This window comes from Agelaius phoeniceus, chromosome 4 (assembly GCF_051311805.1).
Source record: "Agelaius phoeniceus isolate bAgePho1 chromosome 4, bAgePho1.hap1, whole genome shotgun sequence".
NCBI classification, from domain to species: Eukaryota; Metazoa; Chordata; class Aves; order Passeriformes; family Icteridae; genus Agelaius; species Agelaius phoeniceus.
Genome location: NC_135268.1, coordinates 43,431,669 through 43,455,324, shown reverse-complemented (window position 1 = coordinate 43,455,324; position 23,656 = coordinate 43,431,669). Strand labels below are relative to the sequence as shown.

Below are 23,656 nucleotides of genomic sequence, written 5' to 3'. Positions count from 1 at the left end.
TACTTCACTGGTGTTTGAGGCTCAGGTGGACCAAAATACTTGCCCCTAAATTCTGTAAGGTTTTTGTTTGTTTTATAAAGAAATGGTGCTAGAAATTATGCTCCTGTTAATTTTGGGGCACGATTCTTAAATAAATGTACTGGTTTGGAGTCTAGTTAATTGATGCAACCTAGCTCTCCCATATCCTCCTCTGTTATTATAAGCTTGGTAAGCAGATTCTGTTGTTCTAAAGTTATAATTACATTTATATTAACAATTGTTTCATATTAACTAGTGCTGTGACTGAAGCAGAACCATGGCTCATGTTTTCTGTATGACAGAAAATCAGTGCAGTTAAGTGTTAGCTTAATGTTTTTTTGGAAGTAATTCTGCCCCTCACAAGAGACTTTGCCTCTTTCTGAAATGTACTTTTAACATGAATGATAATATTTAGCATGCATGTCTTATTTTCATAGCTATCCGATGGATTATTCTGTTGTGTATTTTAATGGCTGCTTCATACTTGAAATTTTCTTTCAAAATGCAGGGTTGAACCGTAAAATCCATTATGCACTGGTGAACTCTGCAGAGGGGCAGTTCTCTATTGATGAATTCTCTGGAATCATTCGTTTGGAGAAGCCTTTGGATCGGGAATTACAAGCTGTGTACACGTTAACTGTGAAGGCCACAGATGAAGGCTTGCCTAGAAGACTGTCTTCAACAAGTAGTCTTATAGTTTCTGTTTTGGATATTAATGATAACCCACCCGTATTTGAGCATAGGGAGTATAGTGCAAGTGTGTCAGAGGACATTCTGGTTGGAACTGAAGTTCTCCAGATCTATGCTGCAAGCAGAGACATTGAAGCCAACGCTGAAATCACATACTCAATAGTCAGTGGGAACGAACATGGAAAATTCAGCATCGATTCAACAACAGGTAACAGGTTGCAACTGTGAATATTACTTGTGGCCAAGCAAGTACCATGCCATACTGACTTCCTCCATAGCTGAGCCAGGTTATGTACAATCTGTGTGCTTCATCCCAGCTGAGAAGTTGCTGCTGCTGTCTTTTCACCCATTTTACCAGCAAGCTTACTGGAGGAGTGCAGTAAAATGTAGAATAGAAACTTTATTTGTTGCTTCTATTTATTGGATTATTACTTGGATTAGGTTCATTTATAAGGGTTTCCTAACTGGAAATTCCCTACTCTGGGGGCAGGCAGGTGGAAAGACATAGATCTGTAATGAGAAACATAATGGTCTTTCCACAAAAGGTGTGTAATCAGAAGGAATGGCCAGGCTTGGCAAAAGAAGGATTAGAAATAAAATTAGTTGGGAAGACTAGTCATTGGTCCACAAAGGCAGTAATCCTAGAGAAGTTTGATAAGGCATTAAAGAGAGCTTGGAACTGGAATAATCTGTTCAACCATATGTCCAGCATGACTGGAGATTTTAGGCTTGTATGATAGTCAGATTTAGTCTCAGGGACTATTTAGGTTATGTTGAGAATTTTTCCCTATTATTGACAATTCTTTGTTAAAAATCAATAAATACCTCAATTTTAGTTTTGTTTACTTACATAGTTCTTTTTCTAGAGCTAATTTCTTGCAAAGTTGCTTGGGTTTGGGTTTTTTTTTTATTTTTGGTTTTGTTTTTAATAAGATTTCTACCCAAAAGCTAATTCTAATTGACTTGTAGTAGTTAGTTAAATAGTTTAGTAGTTAAATGTATTAGTAGTGCAGTGGAAATTACAATTCTGCTTTTTCCAGTGGACATGCTGGTACTAAGGTATGGAAGATAAACTTCATATATTTGAAAGGAGTAAAAATGTTCCAGAAAAACTCATCCAGCAAATCAATTTGTATGCTAGGGACTGCACTATCTTAACTAGTCAGTTAAAAACTCACAAAAAGTAAGCCTGGTTGTTTTAAACTGTGAATCTTTTGTGGTAATGGCAGGAACTTTACTTACATGTGTAAACATTATCATTTCATGGAGTAGCTCTAGCTTTACAGTGAAAAATCAGGCCCTGAAGAAGCTGAGTTTTTGTCAGGTCAAAATAAAAATTTACAACACATAATAGTACAGTAGTAGCAGAGTTTGAGACTTCTTTTTCTTCTTCCCTAGGAGCCATTTTTATCATTGAGAGTTTGGATTATGAAAGTTCTCATGAGTACTACTTGACAGTGGAAGCCACAGATGGAGGCACACCTTCATTAAGTGATGTTGTAACAGTGAATATTAATGTCACGGATATCAATGACAATTCTCCAGTGTTTAGCCAAGACACTTACACTGCAGTAATCAGTGAAGATGCTATGCTTGAACAATCAGTTATTACAGTATGTATTGGTTTCTCACTTTGAAATACTCTGTCATGATGAACATGCTTTCATTCTTGAAGGAATAAGTATTGATTTGAAGGTTAACATCAATGAATAGATGTTTGCCACTGAATGAATGGAAAATTTACTTGGAAAAAGTTTCAGAAATAGGGACTTGAGATGCTGTGGGAAAGTAGATAATATTTGTGATATGTTTATGTTCTCCTCATGAGACCATGACTTAACTTTCAGAAGAAATTCAGGAAATTAAATGATGTTGGTATAATGTATTGAGATGGCATTTCTCTTGTGAACTATGAAATCTGTTAGACCAAAAGGGCTCATCTTCAGGGTGAGTTTATCTGAGAGATGCTAGAGTCTCTTTCAACCTGTTTTAACTGAGACTGTAATGTCCCTTAGGTTATGGCAGATGATGCTGATGGACCTTCCAACAACCGCATTCACTACACAATCATAGATGGCAATCAAGGAAATCCTTTTACAATTGACCCTACCAGGGGTGAAATAAAAGTGACTAAGCTTCTAGACAGAGAAAAGGTGAGTTTTTTGTGGTTTTAAGGCAGCTGGGATTAATTTACCAATACATAATTGATGACCACCATTTTCTTACTCTAAGTTACTGTTTCATGTTCCAAAATTAATATTGCTATAGTAAAGTGCAAGCATCTGTTTTTATCTGTACTTTTGGGAGGAAGAGAAAGGATTAAATATATGAAGGAAAGCTTTACTGGGGGTTGTACTGAAATAATTCTTCCATAAAACAAAATCTGAGTTTGTTACTTTATTCCTCTTCAGTAAATGTTTTTAATTTTTTTTATTAATATTTTAGATTTCAGGATATACCTTGACAGTTCAAGCTTCAGATAATGGAAGTCCACCTAAACTTAACACAACTACAGTAAACATTGATGTTTCTGATGTAAATGATAATCCTCCAGTGTTCTCAAAAGGAAACTATAGTGTTATCATCCAGGTAAATACAACTAGTAAAGTAGGTAAATCAGTATTATTGGACTGCAAATTTGTGACTGAATTTTTCTGTATTTTTAATTATTTAAGGTCACCAGTGAGACTGCTTATCAAATAAGTGTTGAGGGTTTTAAAATTCCTGTTTGCACATTATGTAGAAACTTACATTGCAAGTTGTAAGAATCACAGAATGGGTGAGGTTGGAAGGACCACAGTGAGTCATGTAGCCCAACCTCCCTGCTAAAGCAGGCTCATCCTAGAGCCCATGATTGAGTCCAGTCCTGGACACAGGACTGAGTCCAGAATGTTCTTGAATATTTACAGTGAGGGAGACTGCACAACCTCTCTGGGTTCTTTTCCTGATTCCTTGTGCGTGTACATGTCTATATATTATAAATTCCTTTTATGCACAGAACAATCTTAGAATCATACAGGGATGTTAAAATACATTATAATTTTCCTATTTCTTTTCAGTCTTAAGAGTTACTGCTTAGAAAAAGATCCTTTAGGTCCTTGTTACTATGAAGCTAGTGCTCTGCACCATGGCATCAGGTTAAGCCCTAATTCCCACTGGCCTCCTCTGGGATCAGCAGCAGTTAGAACAAGAGTGGAATTTCATATGGCTGCATACCAATCCTTTGACTAATTTTACACTGTAGGATGGTAGCCGTAGGCCACATTGTCAAGTGTCTGGCATGTACTTGCCTGATTCAAAAAACTGCTAAAGCAAAGACAGCAGAGTCAGCATCTATACTTCTTGTCTTCCTGAGTCCAAGAGGAAAGAAATGGAAGTCAACAAAGGAATTGCACTAAGACCTTTGTAGACTAGTAATGTAAATGAGCTCAATCCCTTGTTTCCTTCTGCTGTTTCCTGGCCTGGTGCAGTAGATCTGTGAGGATCACACAATGTTGCCTGATGCACTGTGCCATCCTAACATACCACTTGTGTTTGAGACAAATGTGCATCATTTGTAAAGGCAGCTTTCCAAAACAGGACAAAGTGAATATATACAATATGCACCCAGTATGCAAATAAGATGTCCTGAATCTTGTTTTTAAAAAACCCAACCATCCAAAAAAAAAACCAACCCCAAAAACCAAACCAAAACAAACAAAACAACCCACAAAAAAAGAAACCAAAAACCCCACCAAATAAAAAACCAAACCCAAACCAACAGATTCCAGATTCGTGTTTGTGTGCTGCCAAATGAATCTTCTTTTCCCCTATTATAGTCTTTCTTGAAATAAATGTTATTTAATATCTCACTTAAACTTCAGACTGTGTAGCCAATGTATGTACTATTTCCCTTACTCAATTAAAGAGGAAGATCTCTTGTTTTATAGTTTATTCATATGGGTCTGCCCTAGTTGAAGGTAGCAGAGAAAAAGCTGGAGGAGTTGCCCAAGAATGCTGATGTACATTTCCTCTTGTATTTGAGACGGATATATTTGGACACAGTAGAAAATGTGCTTAGCTTTTAGGAAAGTCAAATTACTTTGGATGTCCAGCTGTAAATATTTGTATTTTAAAGCAATGGTCTTTGTTTTGCTGAAAGGGAAAAAGCTTCAGCTTTTTGCAGTATCTGATAGCTAAATTGACTTACTCTCTCAGAAACAGTATTGTTATCAGGAGTTTTTAGATTTGTGAAAGGGATAGCATTTTGTTATTGTTGTACTTCAAAATAATGTTTCTACTTTTCTTGCTTTTCTAATAAGTATGTATATAGAGAAATCTGCTGATACAGTAGAGCTCAAGTATTCTGGGAGAGGAGTTACAAGTGTCAGATAAGGTTATTATGTGTGTGTGTAACGTATGTGATAAGCCAGCGTATGTGAAGTGTCTGTGAAACCTCAGACATCCACATGATGCAAACTTGAAGGGATTTTATGATGCAAATTTTAAAATCTGGATTTCATATTTTAACTGGATAGTGCCTGTAGCAGCCACAGCTGTAGGCAGAACTCTTAATTAGGGGCACAAGGGGTCAGATGGAGGCGTATTTTTCTAGTCCTCCCAACAAAGGCATTAGATTATTCTTAACAGGTGTTTTCTCTAAATTTCAAATCTTTGATGACTTGGTAATTAGGCTACAGTAATACTAATTCAGACCAGAAGTGGAAAATGTAAAGTGTCAAGGCTGAGCTACCTTTAAAAATAGAATACCAAGTTAAAAAAACTGCCTTTCTCCTATTACTGTTTTTGAGTCTTAATCTCAGAGGATAGTAGTTTCCCTGAAGCAGTATTGTCATTCTGATTTCTCTTGTACTGATTAACTGGTTTGACAGAAATTTTTTGGGGTTTCTGTTGCAAGGAAGAAATCAGCATCAGACCATATCCTCAATTATAACAAAACCAATGTGTATTATGTATCTATAGGAAAATAAACCTATTGGATTCAGTGTGCTGCAGCTAGTGGTGACAGACAGGGATTCTTCTCACAATGGCCCTCCTTTTCTCTTCACCATCCTGACTGGAAATGAAGAGAGAACTTTTCAGATTACCCAGCAGGGAGTTCTGACCACAAGCGCTGCACTGAATCGCAAAGTGAGAGATCACTATTTGCTTCATGTCAAGGTAAGATGTTTCTGTCATGTTCCTCTTACTGTTTTGCATTGTAAGTATTTGATTAACTTTTCCCACTCGTGTTCACTCCACCACTTGTCTTTCTGTTAGGAGTCCTGACATGCCAAGTAGTCATTTGAGGCATGTCCCATGGGGACATATGTCTTCATAGACAAAATCTGTTGGTTTAAATGCTTATCTACACAGATGCAATGGGAAGATCAGTTAAACTCACAGTTAGAAGTAAGGTGAAGTGAAATGTTAACTGGGTGAGTGGTCTTAATAAGTCCTTTGCCTTCTGGTTGGAATGTTGAAAAACCAGCAGGGGACAGGTCCCTTGAGCCATTTTCTATTGCCTGCAGAATTCCTCTTGCTGCTATCATTTTGACCCTTGAAGCTGTATGCTGGACTAAACTCACATGATGAAAGCAGGGATATTGCACAACATAGCAGTAATGGAAAATTTTCCTGTAGTGCCACATTCTTTTTTCAGTGGCAATTGAAAACAGCTTTTTTTGAGTTTGGACCTTTTTTCATAATATTTTCAATAGATGTTTTTTCATAGCATTGAAACTTGCAATGCAGTAGTTTGAGATCTCAGGATCCTGCAGTGGAAGCCACAGTATAAAAGTCAAAAAATGATCCTGAAGTGCTGTAATATTCACTATATGTGCCATTGTTGTGCAAAAAGACCAGACCATGTCCAAGGTTACATTTAACTAGCTAAGTTCTCTCAAATACTTTTTGTAACCTAGCGTGAGAAAAGTTCAAACCAATTGTTTTAATCTTATCTAGTCCTTTTAAATTCAGTTATAAATTAAGCAGCTAGGAACAGAGGACTAAAGATTAATAGGCTAAAAGTAGACGCCCTTAATTTTTAAACTTCATTTCCAGATTCAGGTTTTAAGAAAAATTCTTACCTTCATTTTCACATGAGGACTTTATTTTAATCTCCACATTATTCTTATGGATACTATTGCAGATAATTTATGAATAAACATTCAGTTGCAGTATTTTCAAGTAATACTGTTTATAACAGTGTATGCTGAATTCTGTCCACATTGGGATAGTTGTGACATATTTACACAAAGTCTGTTTTCTTTGGGGAAAGAAGAAAAAATTCACACAGATATTGTAATTTGCTGTTTGAGTCACTGAAATGTTAGTATTCAGGAGCCATCAATATAAGGACAGATATAATTTCATTTAAGTGTAGTTTAGTTTAGGGCTTAAGAATTGAGTTGAAAATGAGGGCAGGTATATTATTCCTCTGTTAGCCATTTTTTCCTCAATAGTGATATGCCAATTCCCCCAAAGTCACCTTTTTGTTTATGGGTGTTTTTCCTGTATGTGGTATCAGTGTAGTGCAAGAGTCATATGTTTTCCTTTAGATCTTCTCTAACAGTAACTAATTTCTATTTATTATGCTTTTTAAATGTATTCTTGTAAATGCATGTACAGGCAGTTATGTTTGTTCTGTATAGACTGTTACACTGACAGTGTCTCATTTCATGATTTAACTGCAGCTTTGGCCCTTCCTGACGTGCCTAGCTTTTTTTAAGTGTGAGATGCCTGTCTAATATCTTCCTCTGGGTGGAATCTTGCAATTCTTTTATTTCTAAGCCACTTTCTGGTGTCTAGTCTGCTTGTAAACAGCCTGTCAGTACTTCAGCTATCTTGTCTTCAGCACAGTAGCTGAAAAGTGCTTTTTTATTAGGAAATGAATATGGGCTATTTCAGTGGCATCCAGTAGCTAAACAAGTGTCTTAAAACAAATGTACTCATTTAGTGCAAAGACTTCTCAGAGACTGTAAATCATTAAAGCAGACTTTGCTAATGTGCCTCTTTTTGTCAGTATTTTGGACCTGTCTAATCAGTTGATTTCCAAGCTTCTCAACTGGATTCTTGAAATATATCGCTGTCTTTTAATTGCCATTTGTCGTTTTACACTTTGCTAGCTTTTTTCAATAGACATACTGCTATTATTTGCTATTATCTTACAACCCATGGGTATGAAGGCATCCAAGACTAAAACTAGCATTTCCCTATCACAAGACTCTAGTTCTAGTGATACACACAAAATTATAGACATGGCTATTGAGGAAAAATATTCTTCCTCTCTTCCTTTAAAATAATACTTTTTAAAGTCTGTAGGAAGGCATTTTCTCAAGTTTACATTATGTTTAATTTCTGCATTTTGATCTTGCAAATCACAAGTTAATGTCTGTGTATGAACTCTTGATACCCATTTTCAGTTTTTAGCTGACCTTTACTGGTGTGCTTTTCAGTATTGACAGCTTTCGCCTTAATTGCTTTTTGAATGGATTGCAGAAGTAGTGATGTTTTAAATTTACAGGCATACTTTCATTTGAAAAAACTCAGAACTAAAAAAAACCCCACTCCCCACTAAAACTACACAAACTTTCCCCATATGCACTCTACGCCCCCACTACCTCCAAAAGACTTTACTTTTGTCATTTTAATAGAAATAAGGACTTTTTTTCCCAATGGTCACCTTATATGGGCATGCCAGTTGTATTTGCTTGTGCTCTCTCCAAAGGAAATAGATTATCCATTAACAAATGTCTCATAGCATTAGTGTGCGAAATCTTCAGCTATGAGTCATGCAGTCCTTTGTGCCACACTCTGAAGTCTTCAGTTTAAAACCACAGCACATTTTTAAATATCTGCACTATTGAAAAACCATTTCTCCTGGGGCTCTTCTTTCCTACTTGCTGTCCATTTGTTATAATTTTGCTTGTCTGGTTTTTTTTGAGCCTTTTCTGGTTTCCCTTGGCATTTCTTCTGTAGCTAAACTGCCTGCCTTGTCTTGTTTCCAGGCAGAGATCTAGGCAAAACAAAACTTTGCCAACTTGAGCTAAAGCTCCCGTTATTTATTTGGGTAACTGGAGGACAAGTTTCTAGCCATGCCTGTCTTTTGGAGTTAACAGAAACAGATGAAGACATGCAGTTCTAGGAGACACACATTACCTTTTAAAAATGGCACGTTTATGTGCCCATCCACAGATAATCTTGTGCCTGGAGTTACTCCTCTTGCTTAAATTTGTATTAATAAAAACCAAAAGCAGCCTGTCCACATAGATCTTCAAAGTGTACTCTGTAAAATTATTGCAAAATCTTTTAAACAATGCAGAATAACTTCTACTTTCTGAGCTCTGTATATCCCCTCTGTACCTTCACGTCTCCAATTTTTCTTTAACTAATTTCTTCAGTGTCACTCTCAGTAACTGAGAGTGAGTTCTGGAAAAAGTAGATGGGAAATAAGAGGTGAGAAATAGAAAGAAAAAAGTGAACCCAAGGGAATGCTCTTAGCTCACTTTTCCACTCTTCTTTTTTTACTGTCCTTGTACACCAACAGTGTATGTCTTTGTCCAAAAGGGGTGGAGAATAGGTTATTCAAAAAGGCTTTAAAATTGAATTAGGCTGATACAGTTAAAGACAGTTGATTAACTGTCTGAAGCAAATAGCACTACAGGTACCCACCTCTTGTTTTCCTCTCTGTGACCAAAAATCATGAAAGGCAACATAATTAACTTTCTGCATGTATTTTTTTTCCTTTTGAAGTTCCGTTTGGCACGGTACATTTACTTTGTCTTCCAGATTACCTCCTAATTGTAGTGAAGCATGTTGTACATTTCTAGTGCATGACTCATTTCAAGTTTGTAAAGTGTTTCTGTGCTTATATTAAAAAGCTTCAAGCACCATCTGCTGTCTGAAATCAGCTACTGTGCATTTCCTCTGTATTTGCTACCAGTGTTAATAGCTTCCTGGCATTTTCAGGTAATAAGAGCACTGTAGGCTTTTAATCTTGGGAGAAATGAAAACATGTTTGTGTGTGCCTGCTTATATAAGCTTTTTAAATTTTCAGCGTTAACTTTTATGTTAGGAATTGTGTTACAGAATTTATGTAAAGCATTTTCCTATAGGACTTTTTGATGGGGTTTTTATGGGTACAAAAATACAGCTCAACTATATACAGAATAAATATCTGCAGTAGAATTTGAGATAAAGCAAAAAATTTAAATCTGTCCTCATCTTTCTTTTAGGTGTCAGATAATGGAAAACCACCGTTGTCATCTTTGACTTACATTGATATTAGAGTTATTGAGGAAAGCATTTATTCTCCAGCAATACTGCCTCTGGAAATCTTTATCACAGCTTTTGGGGAAGAATATTCAGGTGGTGTCATTGGAAAAATTCACGCAACCGATCAAGATGTTTATGATACCTTGACATACAGTCTGGACCCCAAAATGGAATCCCTGTTCTCTGTTTCCAGTACTGGTGGCAAACTAATAGCACACAAAAGGTTAGATGTAGGACAGTACCTCCTAAATGTCACTGTTACAGATGGAAAATTTACAGCTGCAGCTGATATTACTGTACACATCAGACAAATCACACAAGAGGTATTAAATCACAGTATCGCAATACGCTTTGCAAACCTGTCCCCTGAAGAATTCATTGGTGATTACTGGCGCAATTTCCAGAGAGCATTGAGAAACATCTTGGGCGTGAGGAGAAATGACATCCAGATTGTCAGTTTGCAGCCTTCTGATCCTCCTTCTAATCTGGATGTCCTCCTGAATATTGAAAAGTCTGGTAGCTCTCACCACCCAATGAGAATTTTGCTCCACAAGATAAACTCTTCTGTGCCTGACCTAGAGGAGATTTTAGGTGTTCGGATAATTGATGTGTTTCATAAGCTCTGTGCAGGCCTAGATTGTCCTTTGAAATTTTGTGAAGAAAAAGTAACAGTGGATGAGAACATCATGTCAACGCACAGCACAGCCAGGCTGAGCTTCGTCACTCCCCGTCATCACAGAACAGCAGTTTGTCTTTGTAAAGGTAAGAAACACAGTAAGGGAAATTGTATCCTTGAAAAGATTGTTCTGGTTTTAAAAAGCACTAGTCCTCAGATGGAAATTTATATTACAGAACAAGATCAGGAATGTTTGGTAACTCTCTATACTATTTGCCTAATTTTATTTGTAGTAAAGAGTAATTCTTTCTTATCTCATTACCTCATTTCAAGAGTTTACATAGTACAAGTTTATGGGAGTGAGTAATTATTTTCTTTATAGCTACACCTTCATTTTCCATTTTATGAAATAAGTAAATTTTTTGTTGTTGTTGCCTATCCTATTTTGATGGCCATTTTCAGTCTTGTGTACACAAAAGTAAGTTCCTGCAAAGTACCTGAATACTTCCTTGTTTCTGCTTAGAGGAGTAGCCCACATAGTTTGCAAACTTGTTTGGGAATGAGAGGGTAATGTGGGAAATAAATATTCATTAAAATATATGTAAGTATAAAGATTTCTGACAAAAGGTTAATTTATCTTTATCTCTGAGTAAAGAAACATTGCTTTTTAAAATCAGGACTTAACCTTGCTGGGTGAACTTGCACATATGAAGTAAATATTTAAAGCCCATTCCTTTTCTGTCTTAAATACAGACATGTTTTTCTCTGCTCTCTGCAACCTACTCTGTCCATGCTTATAGCTACATGTTGAATTTTTGTGGTGAATGATTGTAATGGTAAGCCTTAAACCACAATACCAGTTTCCCAATTTTACTAATTGAATTGAGTAATCAAGATAAGGATGAGCATCTGCCACTGTATATTCTATTTGTCTAGAATAGAATGTCTGTGCCAGTCATGTCTGTGCCAGTCATGCCCCATAACTGTTATTCACTTGCTTGTCTGATAGTCAGGAATATCATTTGGGGCACTTTAACCTACTGTACTTAGCAGTCCCTTTTCACAAAATACCATCATCATCAACAAAAAAGAAATAATGGATTTGGTTTCACAGAAGGGAAATGCCCCCTGGTGAACAGTGTGTGTGAAGGAAACCCATGTCCTGAAGGTACTGAATGTTTAGGAGATCCCAAGGAAGGAAAATACACCTGTGTTTGCCAAGACAGCAAAGCTGGACAATGTCCTGGTAAGGAATTAATTTTAAAAAAGTCTGTAAAACTATATTATTTTCCAAATACAAATTTGATTCCAGTCCTGTGCTAATACTTTTTATGCTTTTCTGTATTCCTAAGCATCAGCTGGCTCTGCTGTGACATTTACTGGGAGCAGCTATGTGAAATATCGTCTCATGGAAAACGAGAACAAAGAGGAAATGAAGCTGACAATGAGACTTAGAACTTACTCTGCTCATGCAGTTGTTATGTATGCTCGAGGAACAGACTACAGTATCTTAGAGGTATATTAAAATCTCCTAGTGCATATCTCCTCCTTTCTTCGTACCATCTTCTTACTATTTTTGTGTCAGATTAAAAGATTGAGTCATAACATCTATGTAGAATGGTTATAACTGAAAATTGCTTTAAAGGTAGGTAGGATGTGTTACACATCCAAAATGAAAAACTTGTACAGAAATTTTTACATTTGTGAACAAACAAAGCTTCCCGAATCACATATTTTAAACAACTTTAAATTTATTCGCTTATAGTGGTGTAGTTCATACAGGAAAAGTTACTTAAAACACAAGATGAAAGGTATTGAAATATTGTAATATTTTGATTATGATCTGTGATTGCTTTGCTAGAGGAACAAAATATACAAAGTGTACATTTCAATTAAAAGAACCATATAGAATAAATCACAGTTGCTGTGACTGGAAAACAGTGTTATTAAACTGCTTTTTATGAACACCACCATCATCCCGTCTCTCCAGCAAACATAAACTTTTATAGGCATCAATATTTTAAACTCTTTAAGTGTGCGGACCATTTATTGATATTGTGGCTTTCCTCTGTAGATCCATCATGGAAGACTGCAGTATAAATTTGATTGTGGCAGTGGACCCGGGATTGTCTCTGTTCAGAGCACTCAGATAAACGATGGCCAGTGGCATTCCGTATCTCTTGAGGTGGATGGAAACTATGCACGACTTGTTCTGGACAGGGTGCATACTGCATCTGGTACTGCTCCTGGTACACTTAGGACACTAAACCTGGACAATCACGTGTTTTTTGGTGGTCATATTCGTCAGCAAGGTACAAGACATGGTAGAAGTCCTCAGGTTAGCAATGGTTTCAGAGGCTGTATGGATTCCATTGTACTAAATGGACAAGAGCTGCCCCTAAACAGCAAGCCACGAAATTATGCACACATGGAGGAATCTGTAGATGTCACTCCTGGGTGCTTACTGACTGCCACAGATGGCTGTTCAAGCAGCCCCTGTCAGAATGGAGGCATCTGCAACGCACTGTCAAATGGAGGTAAGCTGCTCTCTATTCTTCTGCTTTTAGCTTTCAAAACTGCTTTTCAACTTCTCTGCTTTGAAGGATGAAACAACTTCGTGCATAATTCTTGGTTTCCCAGAGTTGTAGAAAGTCAGTTGTTGAATAGGCAGGAAGCCTGTGTGTGCCTTCTAGATTCAACTGCTTGGGGGTGTGAGGTAGACAAAGTCCATCTGCCAAAGTGGGGATTTAATCTTCAGTGCTAACATCTAAGGTCCATCCTCTTAACAGCCTACTTTGGAGTTTTTCTTTAAAGATTCTGAAATCATTGGGACAACTTGTGTTTTGTGAGAAAAATGTTTAAGAAAACTCTTAGTGTTAGACTTTTCCTCACCTTTTGATAAAAACATTTCTATTTTTTCCCATCCTTTCTCTCATGTAACAGCTTGGTGGGTAGGGAGGAATTTATCTTAAATCTGTAGGTGAGCAGGGAAGATTTTATCTCAAATCCAGTAAAGCCGTGTGCACCTTTTAAAAAGACTGTATTTGATTTCAGGTTACTACTGCAAGTGTGCACCTTTGTTTATGGGAACTCACTGCGATGTAAGTGTCAACCCATGTGCTTCCAACCCCTGCCTTTATGGTGGGACTTGCATCCCAGTCAGTGATGATTTTATCTGCCAGTGCCGAGGACAATATACAGGTCAAAGGTATGTTTCTATGGTTCATTGTATCAATGAACCCCTTGGAAAACAGGATATAAATGTAACGCTTTTTCTGTTTCTTTTTTTATGTGTTTCCTACTTTAAGCTCAGATATGAGACATACTGGAGCTGGCTGAAGTTAACAGCAGCCCCTGTGTTACAGCTCTGTATCCCACATTATGAAATCGCTTGCAGTAAGGTAATGTTCAGCTGGTTTTGTTTGTTTTGCCTTTGCAGATGCCAGCTGGGTCCATATTGCAAAGACAATCCTTGCAAAAACAGTGGCAAGTGTATTGACAGTTTGGATGGACCTGTTTGTGAGTGTGAAGCAGGCTTTCGTGGAGAAAGGTAGGTAGCATTCCACATACATTGAATTTTAGTAGTATTAATTAAGAGATTAACAGTTCAAACTGGTTGAAGTCTGGGATGTTGATAAAACAGCAAAATGCATGTTAGTGTGCAGTACCTTATAATAAACAGATCTAAAATTGTTGAGAACAAGATTACAACAAAGACTACTGATGTAAACTAAACATCACTGATGTGCTCTGTTTCTGATAGGTGCCTGACTGATGTCGATGAATGCGTAGAAAACCCCTGTCTCAATGGTGCCCTTTGTGAGAATACTTATGGTTCTTACCACTGCAACTGTAGTCGTGGATTTGGAGGCAAACACTGCACAGACATTGTTCTCAATAAATATGTTTCAACATCTTGGAACATTAGCTTAGCTGAAGTGATTGGGATTATTGTTTTCATCGCAGGAATCTTCTTGTTAGTTGTGATTTTTGTTGTTTGCCGCAAAGTGGTTGGTAGGAAGAAGAAGCACCAGCCAGAACCTGAAGACAAGCAACTGGGAGCTACGACAGCCTTCTTGCAAAGACCGTGTTTTGATGCAAAATTGAATAAGAACATCTATTCTGACATCCCACCACAGGTTCCTGTTCGTCCCATTTCATACACTCCAAGCATTCCAAGTGACTCCAGGAACAATCTTGACAGGAATTCTTTTGAAGGGTCTGCAATCCCTGAGCACCCTGAGTTTAGTACTTTTAACCCAGATTCTGTACATGGTCACCGGAAAGCTGTCGCTGTTTGCAGTGTTGCACCAAACTTGCCACCTCCACCTCCCTCCAACTCACCTTCAGACAGTGATTCAATACAGAAACCCAGCTGGGATTTTGACTATGACAGTAAGAGACATTCCTATTTTTACTTTCCTGTTAAATGGGTGTGCTGGTACAATTTTAATATGAGTACAAAGTCTCTGTCTATACCTCTTTGAGTACAAAAGGCATTATGCCTTCACTGAGTTTTGTCTCTGATCAGCCTTCATGCTCTACTAAGTTTTGTAAAAATGTGCAGACCTCAACTTTAAGTAGTATTGATTCTTTAATCTAGAATCTATTCATTGTCTCACTTGAAACTTTTTCTTTCAGCTAAAGTAGTAGATCTTGACCCCTGCCTTTCTAAGAAGCCTCTGGATGAAAAGAACTCCCATCCTTACAGTGCAAGAGAAAGCATGTCTGAGGTCCAGTCTCTCAGCTCCTTCCAGTCTGAATCCTGTGATGACAATGGTATGTAAAATGCAATCACTCTGTACCGCTGCTGATGTTCATTTGTTCTGTCTTTGCATCTGTATCTCTTAGTAACAATAGGATTTACATATATTGAATATATATTAAATAGTAGCTTATTTAATATATATTTGTATTTACTTATGTTAATGCCCAAATCTGTTAAGTTTTTAAAAAATATTTTACCTATCTCTATGCCAACTGTTAATTACTTTACCTAAAAGTTATAATCATTCTGCTGTTAGAATATTACAGTGAAAAGGCAGCTCAAGTTGCTCAGAGCCTTGTGTTTAAAACATATTAGAATTTGGTAAACTTTTCTAGGTTATTCGTAGTTATCATCTTATGCAAGAATACAGTGAATTTAAAAAATGGCCTCTGCACAAATATAACTTTCACTTTGCTGTTCAGCTCTCAGTAAAAAGCTTTCTGGTGTTACAGTTTCATTTGTTTCCTTCTCTTTTTCTTGCTGCGGCCTCAGCTCCCATATGGATCAGATCAGTTCTGAGTGAGAGCAGAGTTTAAGGGACTGCTTGTAAGTTTGATTACTTTAGTAATGAAGGAAACTTCACAAAAAGAAGTTTTGTTATAATAGAACAGTATATTTGGCTTTCACCATGATTGAAATGAATTCATAAAAACATTTCATACAATGAAAAAAGCCAATATAAAAATATAAATATTTTGATCACATCTCAAGTCCATCAAAATATAATCAGCAGACATACTTGTGGGTTTGATTATTATTAATTGGATGTCTTTTCCATTGTCATGACAGATGCTTTTGTAGTTGATATGAATGCATCTATGTATTCAGAAACATGTCATACTGATTGGACAAAGCCACAGTTTTCTCATAATTTGCAAAGTTAAGGTGTGCTTTGACTCTTTATTCCACTTTCTGCTTTTGTCTCTGCCTGGTAAAAAAGAACTTGAAATTCCTTTAGCTTAGGAATTAAGAACATTCTGCTTCTTAATGAAGTAGAATTGTTATTGTTATTAACAGCATGAAAAAAAAACTGTCTGGTTTAATGATTGGTGAAAGTAAAATGGTATGCTTGCAGTCCTCATCATTTTATCAGTAGACTTGATGCCAACTTGCAACTTTTTTCCTGTGGTTTTAAGTGTCGTGTTGTACATGTTGTTCTCCCCTCCTCACTGTCTTATATGTCTGGTATATTCTTTTTCCCATTTCCTGTCATGTATTGATTACTCACTAATACATCATTTTAAGAGAAATAGCTGTAGCATCATAGATACTGTTCCTTCCTTCCATTTTGGTAGATTCAGACTTTAATAGCTTGATATTTAATCCCTGAGCTGTGCAAAACAGTTGCATGTGCTTACTTCATTTTTACCCTATAAGAATAAATACTTCTCCATTCCAAAACTATCTTGAGGGAAAGTGAAGACATAAAAAATACATTCAAGTTTGTTTTTTTTAAATAAGTATGTAGTAGCCTGAATTTGGTATCCTACTGTGGTATCTCTACTTTATACAAAACTTAAGTAGATCAGTAACAGAAGTTTTCAGTATGTATTTTTCATATCCTATCCTTTTAGTTCATTTCAGGGAAAATTTCTTTCCCATATCTTTCATTGGTAGGGAGGCCAACATAGTTTACATCTTTAAAGGAGAAGTCTAATGCAATAATCCTTAATTCACTCAACACAAGACTTCAGAAAGGTCTAGTTTGCTGCTATGTAGATCAAGCATGGTGCAAATGAGTATATCCAGGCAACATTTCAGAAGTTCTAACACAACTTAAGCAGCCTTGTGCTCATGCAAAATGTACTTCATGAGTAGTTACAAGTACTTTTGTATGTTTAGCTATAATAAAATTGAGCTTTAGATATGTGTTTTATATGTTACATGCAACTACTCTCTAGATTGAGAGTGAATGTGCATGTACACTAATAATGTTGCTCTATAAAACAGTAACGAACTGCAATTTCACAGTGTTGATGGGGGGTTTTGTGTGTATGTCTGCTGTTTAAAGTGATACTAACTATAGGTTTGTTTTAATTTGCTCCTTTTATACCTTTTACAAGCTTCCGTAGTGACTGTAATACACCTTGTCAATGCTGTTGTTGACTCGGTGGAAAAAGAAGGTATATACATGTTTTCATATTTATTCACTGCTTTGGCAGCATAATGCACGTTTGTTGTCTTACATTGTCTTCTAGTAATGTAGTCCTAGCCAGATGTGAGCTATAGAATATTATTTACTTAGACTTTCTGATAAGTTATAGCAAAAAATATATTTATTTTGTAGATCTGCTAATGTTTTCTTGAATATGCTGTAGATGCCTTGTCAACAGGTTTCAAAGTGTATTTTCTTGGGAAAAAAGGGATTGGCTTAAAAAGATCTGGGTGCTTACTCTCTTCTGAAAATACTCATAGTAAAGCTGCCAGCAGAATTGAGACAACATCAAAGGCAAATACATGCAGTACTGTAGATGAAACAGCAGCAGCCTCTGCTTCCTTTTCTTCTCCCACCCACACCTGTTGACACCTTGTCCAGCTGAGCAGAATCAAAATGGTCTGGTATCAGTACTCACTTCCTTGGTCTTCAGATCAATCTGTCTCTTAAGTAAAAAAAAAAATAGTTCTGTCTGCAGCTGAGATATGTAGGCATACACATCCTCCTCAGTTTAGGTAGCTTGTTACTATGCAGCCTTACAGCAGTAGCTAAAATGTGCATTTGGGTATATGTACATACACATATATTTGTGTGTGTGTGTGTAGTATGTATTTGGAAGCTGAAGGAGGCAAGGTAGGCATTTTCAATGGTCTGTTATTTTATTTCTGCTAACATTTAAGTACCAACCACTCTGGGAAATACAAACTCTTTACAGAGTTTGCAGAGGTTTCTTCTGAAATAGCCTATGCTATTCAGCCTATGCTTCCTATTTCTAAATACAGACTAGGAAACTTAATTTTTTACTAGGAAACTTAGTTTTTTACTAAGTCCTACTTAAAATGAAGCCATTGTAAGAACACAAAATCAGTTAGAGTAGGTGAAGTTTCACTTTGGTTTGTTATCTGAAGTACACCTTTTTTAATTTACACAGGCACACAAAAAGTAGACAAATACAAGGACTTCCAATTATTTGAGAGTATTTCATTAATGAGGGTGCCATTTCATTAATGTGTACCTATAGACAATAGCCCTCCATGCAAAAAAATTGCAATGCACAGTACTTGGGAATGGGAGAATTACAAGACTAAAAGAGGCCGTCAGATGTACCAGGGGAAATATTTAATAACTGACTCAGATTTTCTCTAAGATTTTAATTGGTAGAATCTGAAAATTATAGATGGAGTTCTCAAGTCAAAGATAAAAATATTGCCTGGTGTTTTAGTATCACCATAAGATAAATACGAACATTGTGTGTGTTGCAATTGTAGAGACATTAAATATGCCCTACTCCAGCTGCTTCTTAACATTTGAGAGTTTCTGCTCTTAAGCATTTCTTCTTAATAAGCATCTAAGGTGAGGAGTTCTGCTTTTGAGCACCTTCAGGGAGGATGTCAGTTCAAGCAGCAGAGATCCTTACTCAAGCCTGCAGCAAGGTCCATACCTTTAGTGCCCCCAAGTGTTTCTGTCCAACAGGCATCCTGGAAGCATGAACTGTAGCTAATTTCATGTAGGACAGTTTTGGGCCTGTATTCTCTGCACTGCTCCTCAGGTTGTAGTAATGCTGAGCGCAAGAGAAAATACAGCTCCAATCTAGCAGATTGTCACATAAAGATGGGCATGTGCAGTTCTAGTCTGTGTTTCTGCCATTTATGTTAAAGGGTCTTTGCCTCAGAAGAAGAGGAAAACCTAGATGTCTCCATTCCTTGGTGAAAGTGCTCTAAATCATAATGCCTATTGGCTTTAGTTTTGCACCCAGTTTCCCAGGAAAAATAAAGAATGTTGTCTTCTAAGTGGACTAATAATCAGAACCTTCTCCTGGAGTTGAGGCCAGAGATGTTTTAAGAGTCTCAGAGCTCAGACTGACATCTCTGTTAGTCTGAACAGTATGTCTGGGCTAGGCAAGCTTAAAATAAAGGAACTTCTCTCTGAAGAGTCCTCTGTCCCTTCAGTCTTTCAACAGATGAAAGTATGAATTCTTAGGAGAAGATTCTGCCATTAGGATAGTCATCACTCATCCATAGAGCCTTTAATAGGGAATATAGATTCCTGAATAGAGAAAGGTTTAATATTTGTCAGGGTAGTTCTCTGCTGAGTGTGAGTTGTTGGAATTGCTGTACAAAGGGAGGCAGGTTTCCCAGTGCTTATGTATGGAAGTCACAGACTAAAGGAAGAGTTACCCTGATACTCAAGAGATACTTCTAAGTGTAAGCACCAATAGATGGATCCCTGTATGAAAACACAAGGGTAAATACAAGGAAAGAAAAAATCAGATCAAGTCCTACTACCTTGTATAGCAGAAGTCCTGTATATACTGATACAAGGATTTCAGTAAACTCCAGACTGCAGATTTTACCACAAGACAGCCATGTCCCAGATGGGCTGTACATTAATTCAGTAGCTGTCCTACAGTTCAAGTCTTAACAAATAAGGAGCCCAGGAGAAAATTTAAAAAAAAACTTTAGTATTGCTAATTAAACTGGACAAAAACAGTGTGAATGTCATAGTGACTAGTCATTGTTTTTCTTCATATTGGTTCTACTATTTGATTCCTAACTACAGATGTTTTCTCCTTTTTTCTTCTTATTCTGCCATCTAAAGAATCTTTTGCTGTTCCTGACCTCAGCAATTCAAGAGGTGACTTCTGCATGCAGTTCATTGATGTTCACCAAAATTTCTGTTAATATTTGGTTTTAACACAGACTTACTCTCAGTTGCTTGCTGTGCATTTGTCTGCAGTGATTTCTTTTTACTAGATTTGCACTATATTACAACATTGTATTTTTTTAATTGGTGTTCAGATGAGAGAAATTATTGGTTTTTAGTTAGTTTAAGTTTACATCTAGTTTCCAGCAAATACAAACTTACTCAAAGGGAGCTTGCAAGAGAGGATCAAGTCCAGTCATTTTTGCATGATTAAGCTTGATTTTCCTGGTTTGTTCTTGTAGTTGAATGTGGAATGTCTTTACTAATAACGTAAGATTTTTATCAGAGGCGTTCCTGTAGAGCTAACAGCATTTTGTGAAACTAACTTTATAATGTGCTTGAGCAGCAGAGTCACTTTAAATGGTCTGAAATACTTTACCAAATAGAAATTGCTTCTTTTATCTAAGAAAGTAATGGATTATATATGCTAAGTATATTCTTAAGAAAAATAGGCCATTGTTATCACCCTAACTAATTACTCAGTAACAATTAAGTATTTAGCTGCACCAGGTAGGGTGTTGATTCTTTGCTATCCACTGAACAACTATATATTGTGACAGCACATTCCATAGGTGACTATAGCTCTTCCCATGTTAGGTGTGATGTCTGGGAAAATGTAAAAGTTCAAGTTGCGAATGATGCACTATCTCATGCATGGCATAAAGTGAAGTTGTGTTGAATCTTTGTGCAACCAGGGCAAACTGCTGATTAACAAGTGGTGTCCTAATCACAGTGATTGCGTTGTCTTAATACATGTGTTGATTTCTCAGTTCAGACTGACTTGAATACAAGACAATAATACTATTTTTTTCTTTAAATAACTTTTCAGGTTATCACTGGGATACATCAGATTGGATGCCAAGTGTTCAGTTGCCAGGTATCCAAGAGTATCCAAATTACGAAGTGGTGGAGGAGTCAGCTCCCCTCTACACAGATCCAAATGCCATCGATACAGACTATTACCCTGGTGGTTATGACATAGAGAGTGATTTTCCACCTCCACCTGATGATTTCCCTGCACCTGATGAGCTTCCACCATTACCACCTGAATACAGCGACCAGTTTGAGTCAATACAGCCACCCAGAGACATGCCAGCCGTAGGTAGCTTGGGTTCTTCTACAAGGAGCAGGCAGAGATTTAACCTTAATCAGTACCTTCCCCACCACTACCCTGCAGACATGTCAGAACCTCAGACCACCCCCGGCGGCGGCAGCGGCGGCAGCTACAGAGAACCGTACGCTCCGTACTCGCTGGGGTTCAATGCAGACTTTGAAGCACCCCCCGTAGACAACATGTCCATGTCTGTGTACGCTTCCACAGCCTCCTGCTCGGATGTGTCGGCATGCTGTGAAATGGAGTCTGAAGTCATGATGAGTGACTATGAGAGTGGAGACGATGCTCACTTCGAAGATGTGAAAATTCCTCCGCTTGATTCCCAGCAACATACAGAAGTCTGACACACTCAACAAAAGTGCCTGGACTCTAACAAACTTTATCAAATCTAGAAAAATTTTCAAGAGCTTTTTTATTTTTTCTTTTTTTTTTCCAGCCATGGTGAATGCTTTTGTTTCAATGAGCTAAACTGGCATGGCAGCATTGGATCATGCAATTCATTTCACTAAATGAACCTCTTTCCATTTCCTGACCTACTGTATTTGGAAAGTTCTAAGATTTCCATTGGCTGTGCCATTTCTGAACATCCTTTATGTACTTATATTTTCTATGTTTAAAAAAAAAAATCACATACCACTTTTCCATGTTAGCATGATGCATATATTTATATAGTTCTAATGCAATTAATTTTCTCCTATTTTTTGTAAATTTTATGTACAGTTTTGATTTTAATAGTTTTAACTAGATTTTGTAGATATTTTGTGAATTTGTTTTCCATTGAAACTAGTGGTGTTAGTGTGCCATTAAAAATGAGCACCCTGACTTATTATAATCAGGGCATCACTGTATGTATTCCCCTGAAAACCAAGGTTTGACATTTCATTGTAAAACATTCAACATATTCACACAATTTCAATTGTACATACATTAGGTCTGATATTTTTCTGGGTCAGCTATATGGAAATGTCTTAAATGGGTTGCTGTATTTTAGAACTGTAAACATTTTTTTCCCTTCTTGGAAAGTGTGTTGGGGACCCTCTGCATACCAGTTTAGAACCAAAACCACCATGACACAGTTTTTATAGTGTCTGTATATTTGTGATCCAATGGTCTTGTAAAGGTTTTTACTGAAAATTACCATTAGCCAGTCTTTCTTACTGACAATAAATTATTAATAAAATACTTTAGCTTTGCTCTGTGTATCTCTATTATATAATATACCATTGACAAAGCATTCAGTGCAGCATTTTTTAAGTCTGTATATGTTTTGTACTGTATTAAGTTACCTGCTCCAAGCAACTCCTTTTCCTCTCCTCTGAAATGAGCCTGCAGCTGTGTTGGAGATGCTCACAAGATGGCAGTGTGTGTCTGCTTAATGGTGTTTTTAAAAGTAATCGGGCCAGTCTGAATAAAGATTGATGGGTATCAAACTGCAGCAGCCTTCTCGGTAGTTTGCATTTTTATTTAAACATATAATATCAGCTATGTAAGTTGCTGAATATTTTTTTTCTCAATTCACAAAAATATATACAAAGAAAATCCCCAAAATCTTTGAAGAGTTTCTCCCCTCCTTTATCACCTGAATACTTACTTCCATGACTAGTTACCCCTTGATGGTGCCACCTGTATGCTTAAATGGCCGTGCCACTGTCTGACTTTGTGCTAAATAGTTGGTGGTTTCCTGAAATTATATTTCAGTTGCAGTTTCTTACATTAAGTTCACACTAGAAGTTTGCCTTGAAGAAGTAAAGGTGGAATACAGTTTTCCTGTGTATTATCCAGTTCCGTTTCTGACTAGAAAAAAACAAAGCCTTTAACAGAGTTCTCTAGCATAAATTTGGCCTGATGGTAAGCTAAAGGAATAATGTAACTTTCTTCTGCCTCTTGCTTGAGGGGTGCTTTTTAAGTTCAGAACAGATTTCTTGGCACATTAGTGAATTTTTAATATAGCCTGGAATCCTTTCAGCTCCACCTCCATTTTGTTCCTACTTGTCATAAAGTTCTGTAGCCTAGAAATATACAATATTAGATTCTTTCCCATCATGAGAGCTAAGCCTCAGCCTTCTACCATCTAGGGGAACAGGGTACTGTATTTGGAGTGCTATTTATATACAAAATGGAACAACTCCCAGCTTGGCAGCTGTATAATGGAAATTGGGTGGATTACAGGACACAGCCAGGCACTGACCTTCCTGTGTTAACTTGCCTATATACAGGTTAAGAATCCCCCTTATGTAAAAAGACTAAAAAAATAATTTTAAACCCACATTCTGCCTGTGCACTGCAATATTCACCCTGATAACTAAAGCCTTTTGTACGTCAGACTGTTAGAATTGT

General features: G+C 36.9%; 1 protein-coding gene across 1 annotated transcript in view; it reads left to right on the top strand.

Moving 5' to 3' along the window:
• The window catches only part of FAT1 (FAT atypical cadherin 1), a 101,457-nt gene extending 78,700 nt beyond the window's left edge, over nucleotides 1-22,757 (top strand). The window contains 16 exon segments of the mRNA XM_077177467.1: nucleotides 527-916; nucleotides 2,107-2,321; nucleotides 2,724-2,861; nucleotides 3,154-3,297; nucleotides 5,671-5,868; nucleotides 9,924-10,725; nucleotides 11,694-11,825; nucleotides 11,932-12,095; nucleotides 12,654-13,116; nucleotides 13,634-13,787; nucleotides 14,019-14,129; nucleotides 14,343-14,974; nucleotides 15,221-15,358; nucleotides 17,411-17,470; nucleotides 20,101-20,136; nucleotides 21,035-22,757. Coding sequence (XP_077033582.1) covers nucleotides 527-916; nucleotides 2,107-2,321; nucleotides 2,724-2,861; nucleotides 3,154-3,297; nucleotides 5,671-5,868; nucleotides 9,924-10,725; nucleotides 11,694-11,825; nucleotides 11,932-12,095; nucleotides 12,654-13,116; nucleotides 13,634-13,787; nucleotides 14,019-14,129; nucleotides 14,343-14,974; nucleotides 15,221-15,358; nucleotides 17,411-17,470; nucleotides 20,101-20,136; nucleotides 21,035-21,663 — 4,406 coding nt within the window. The 3' untranslated portion in view covers nucleotides 21,664-22,757.
• The last annotated feature ends 899 nt before the right edge of the window (nucleotides 22,758-23,656 follow it).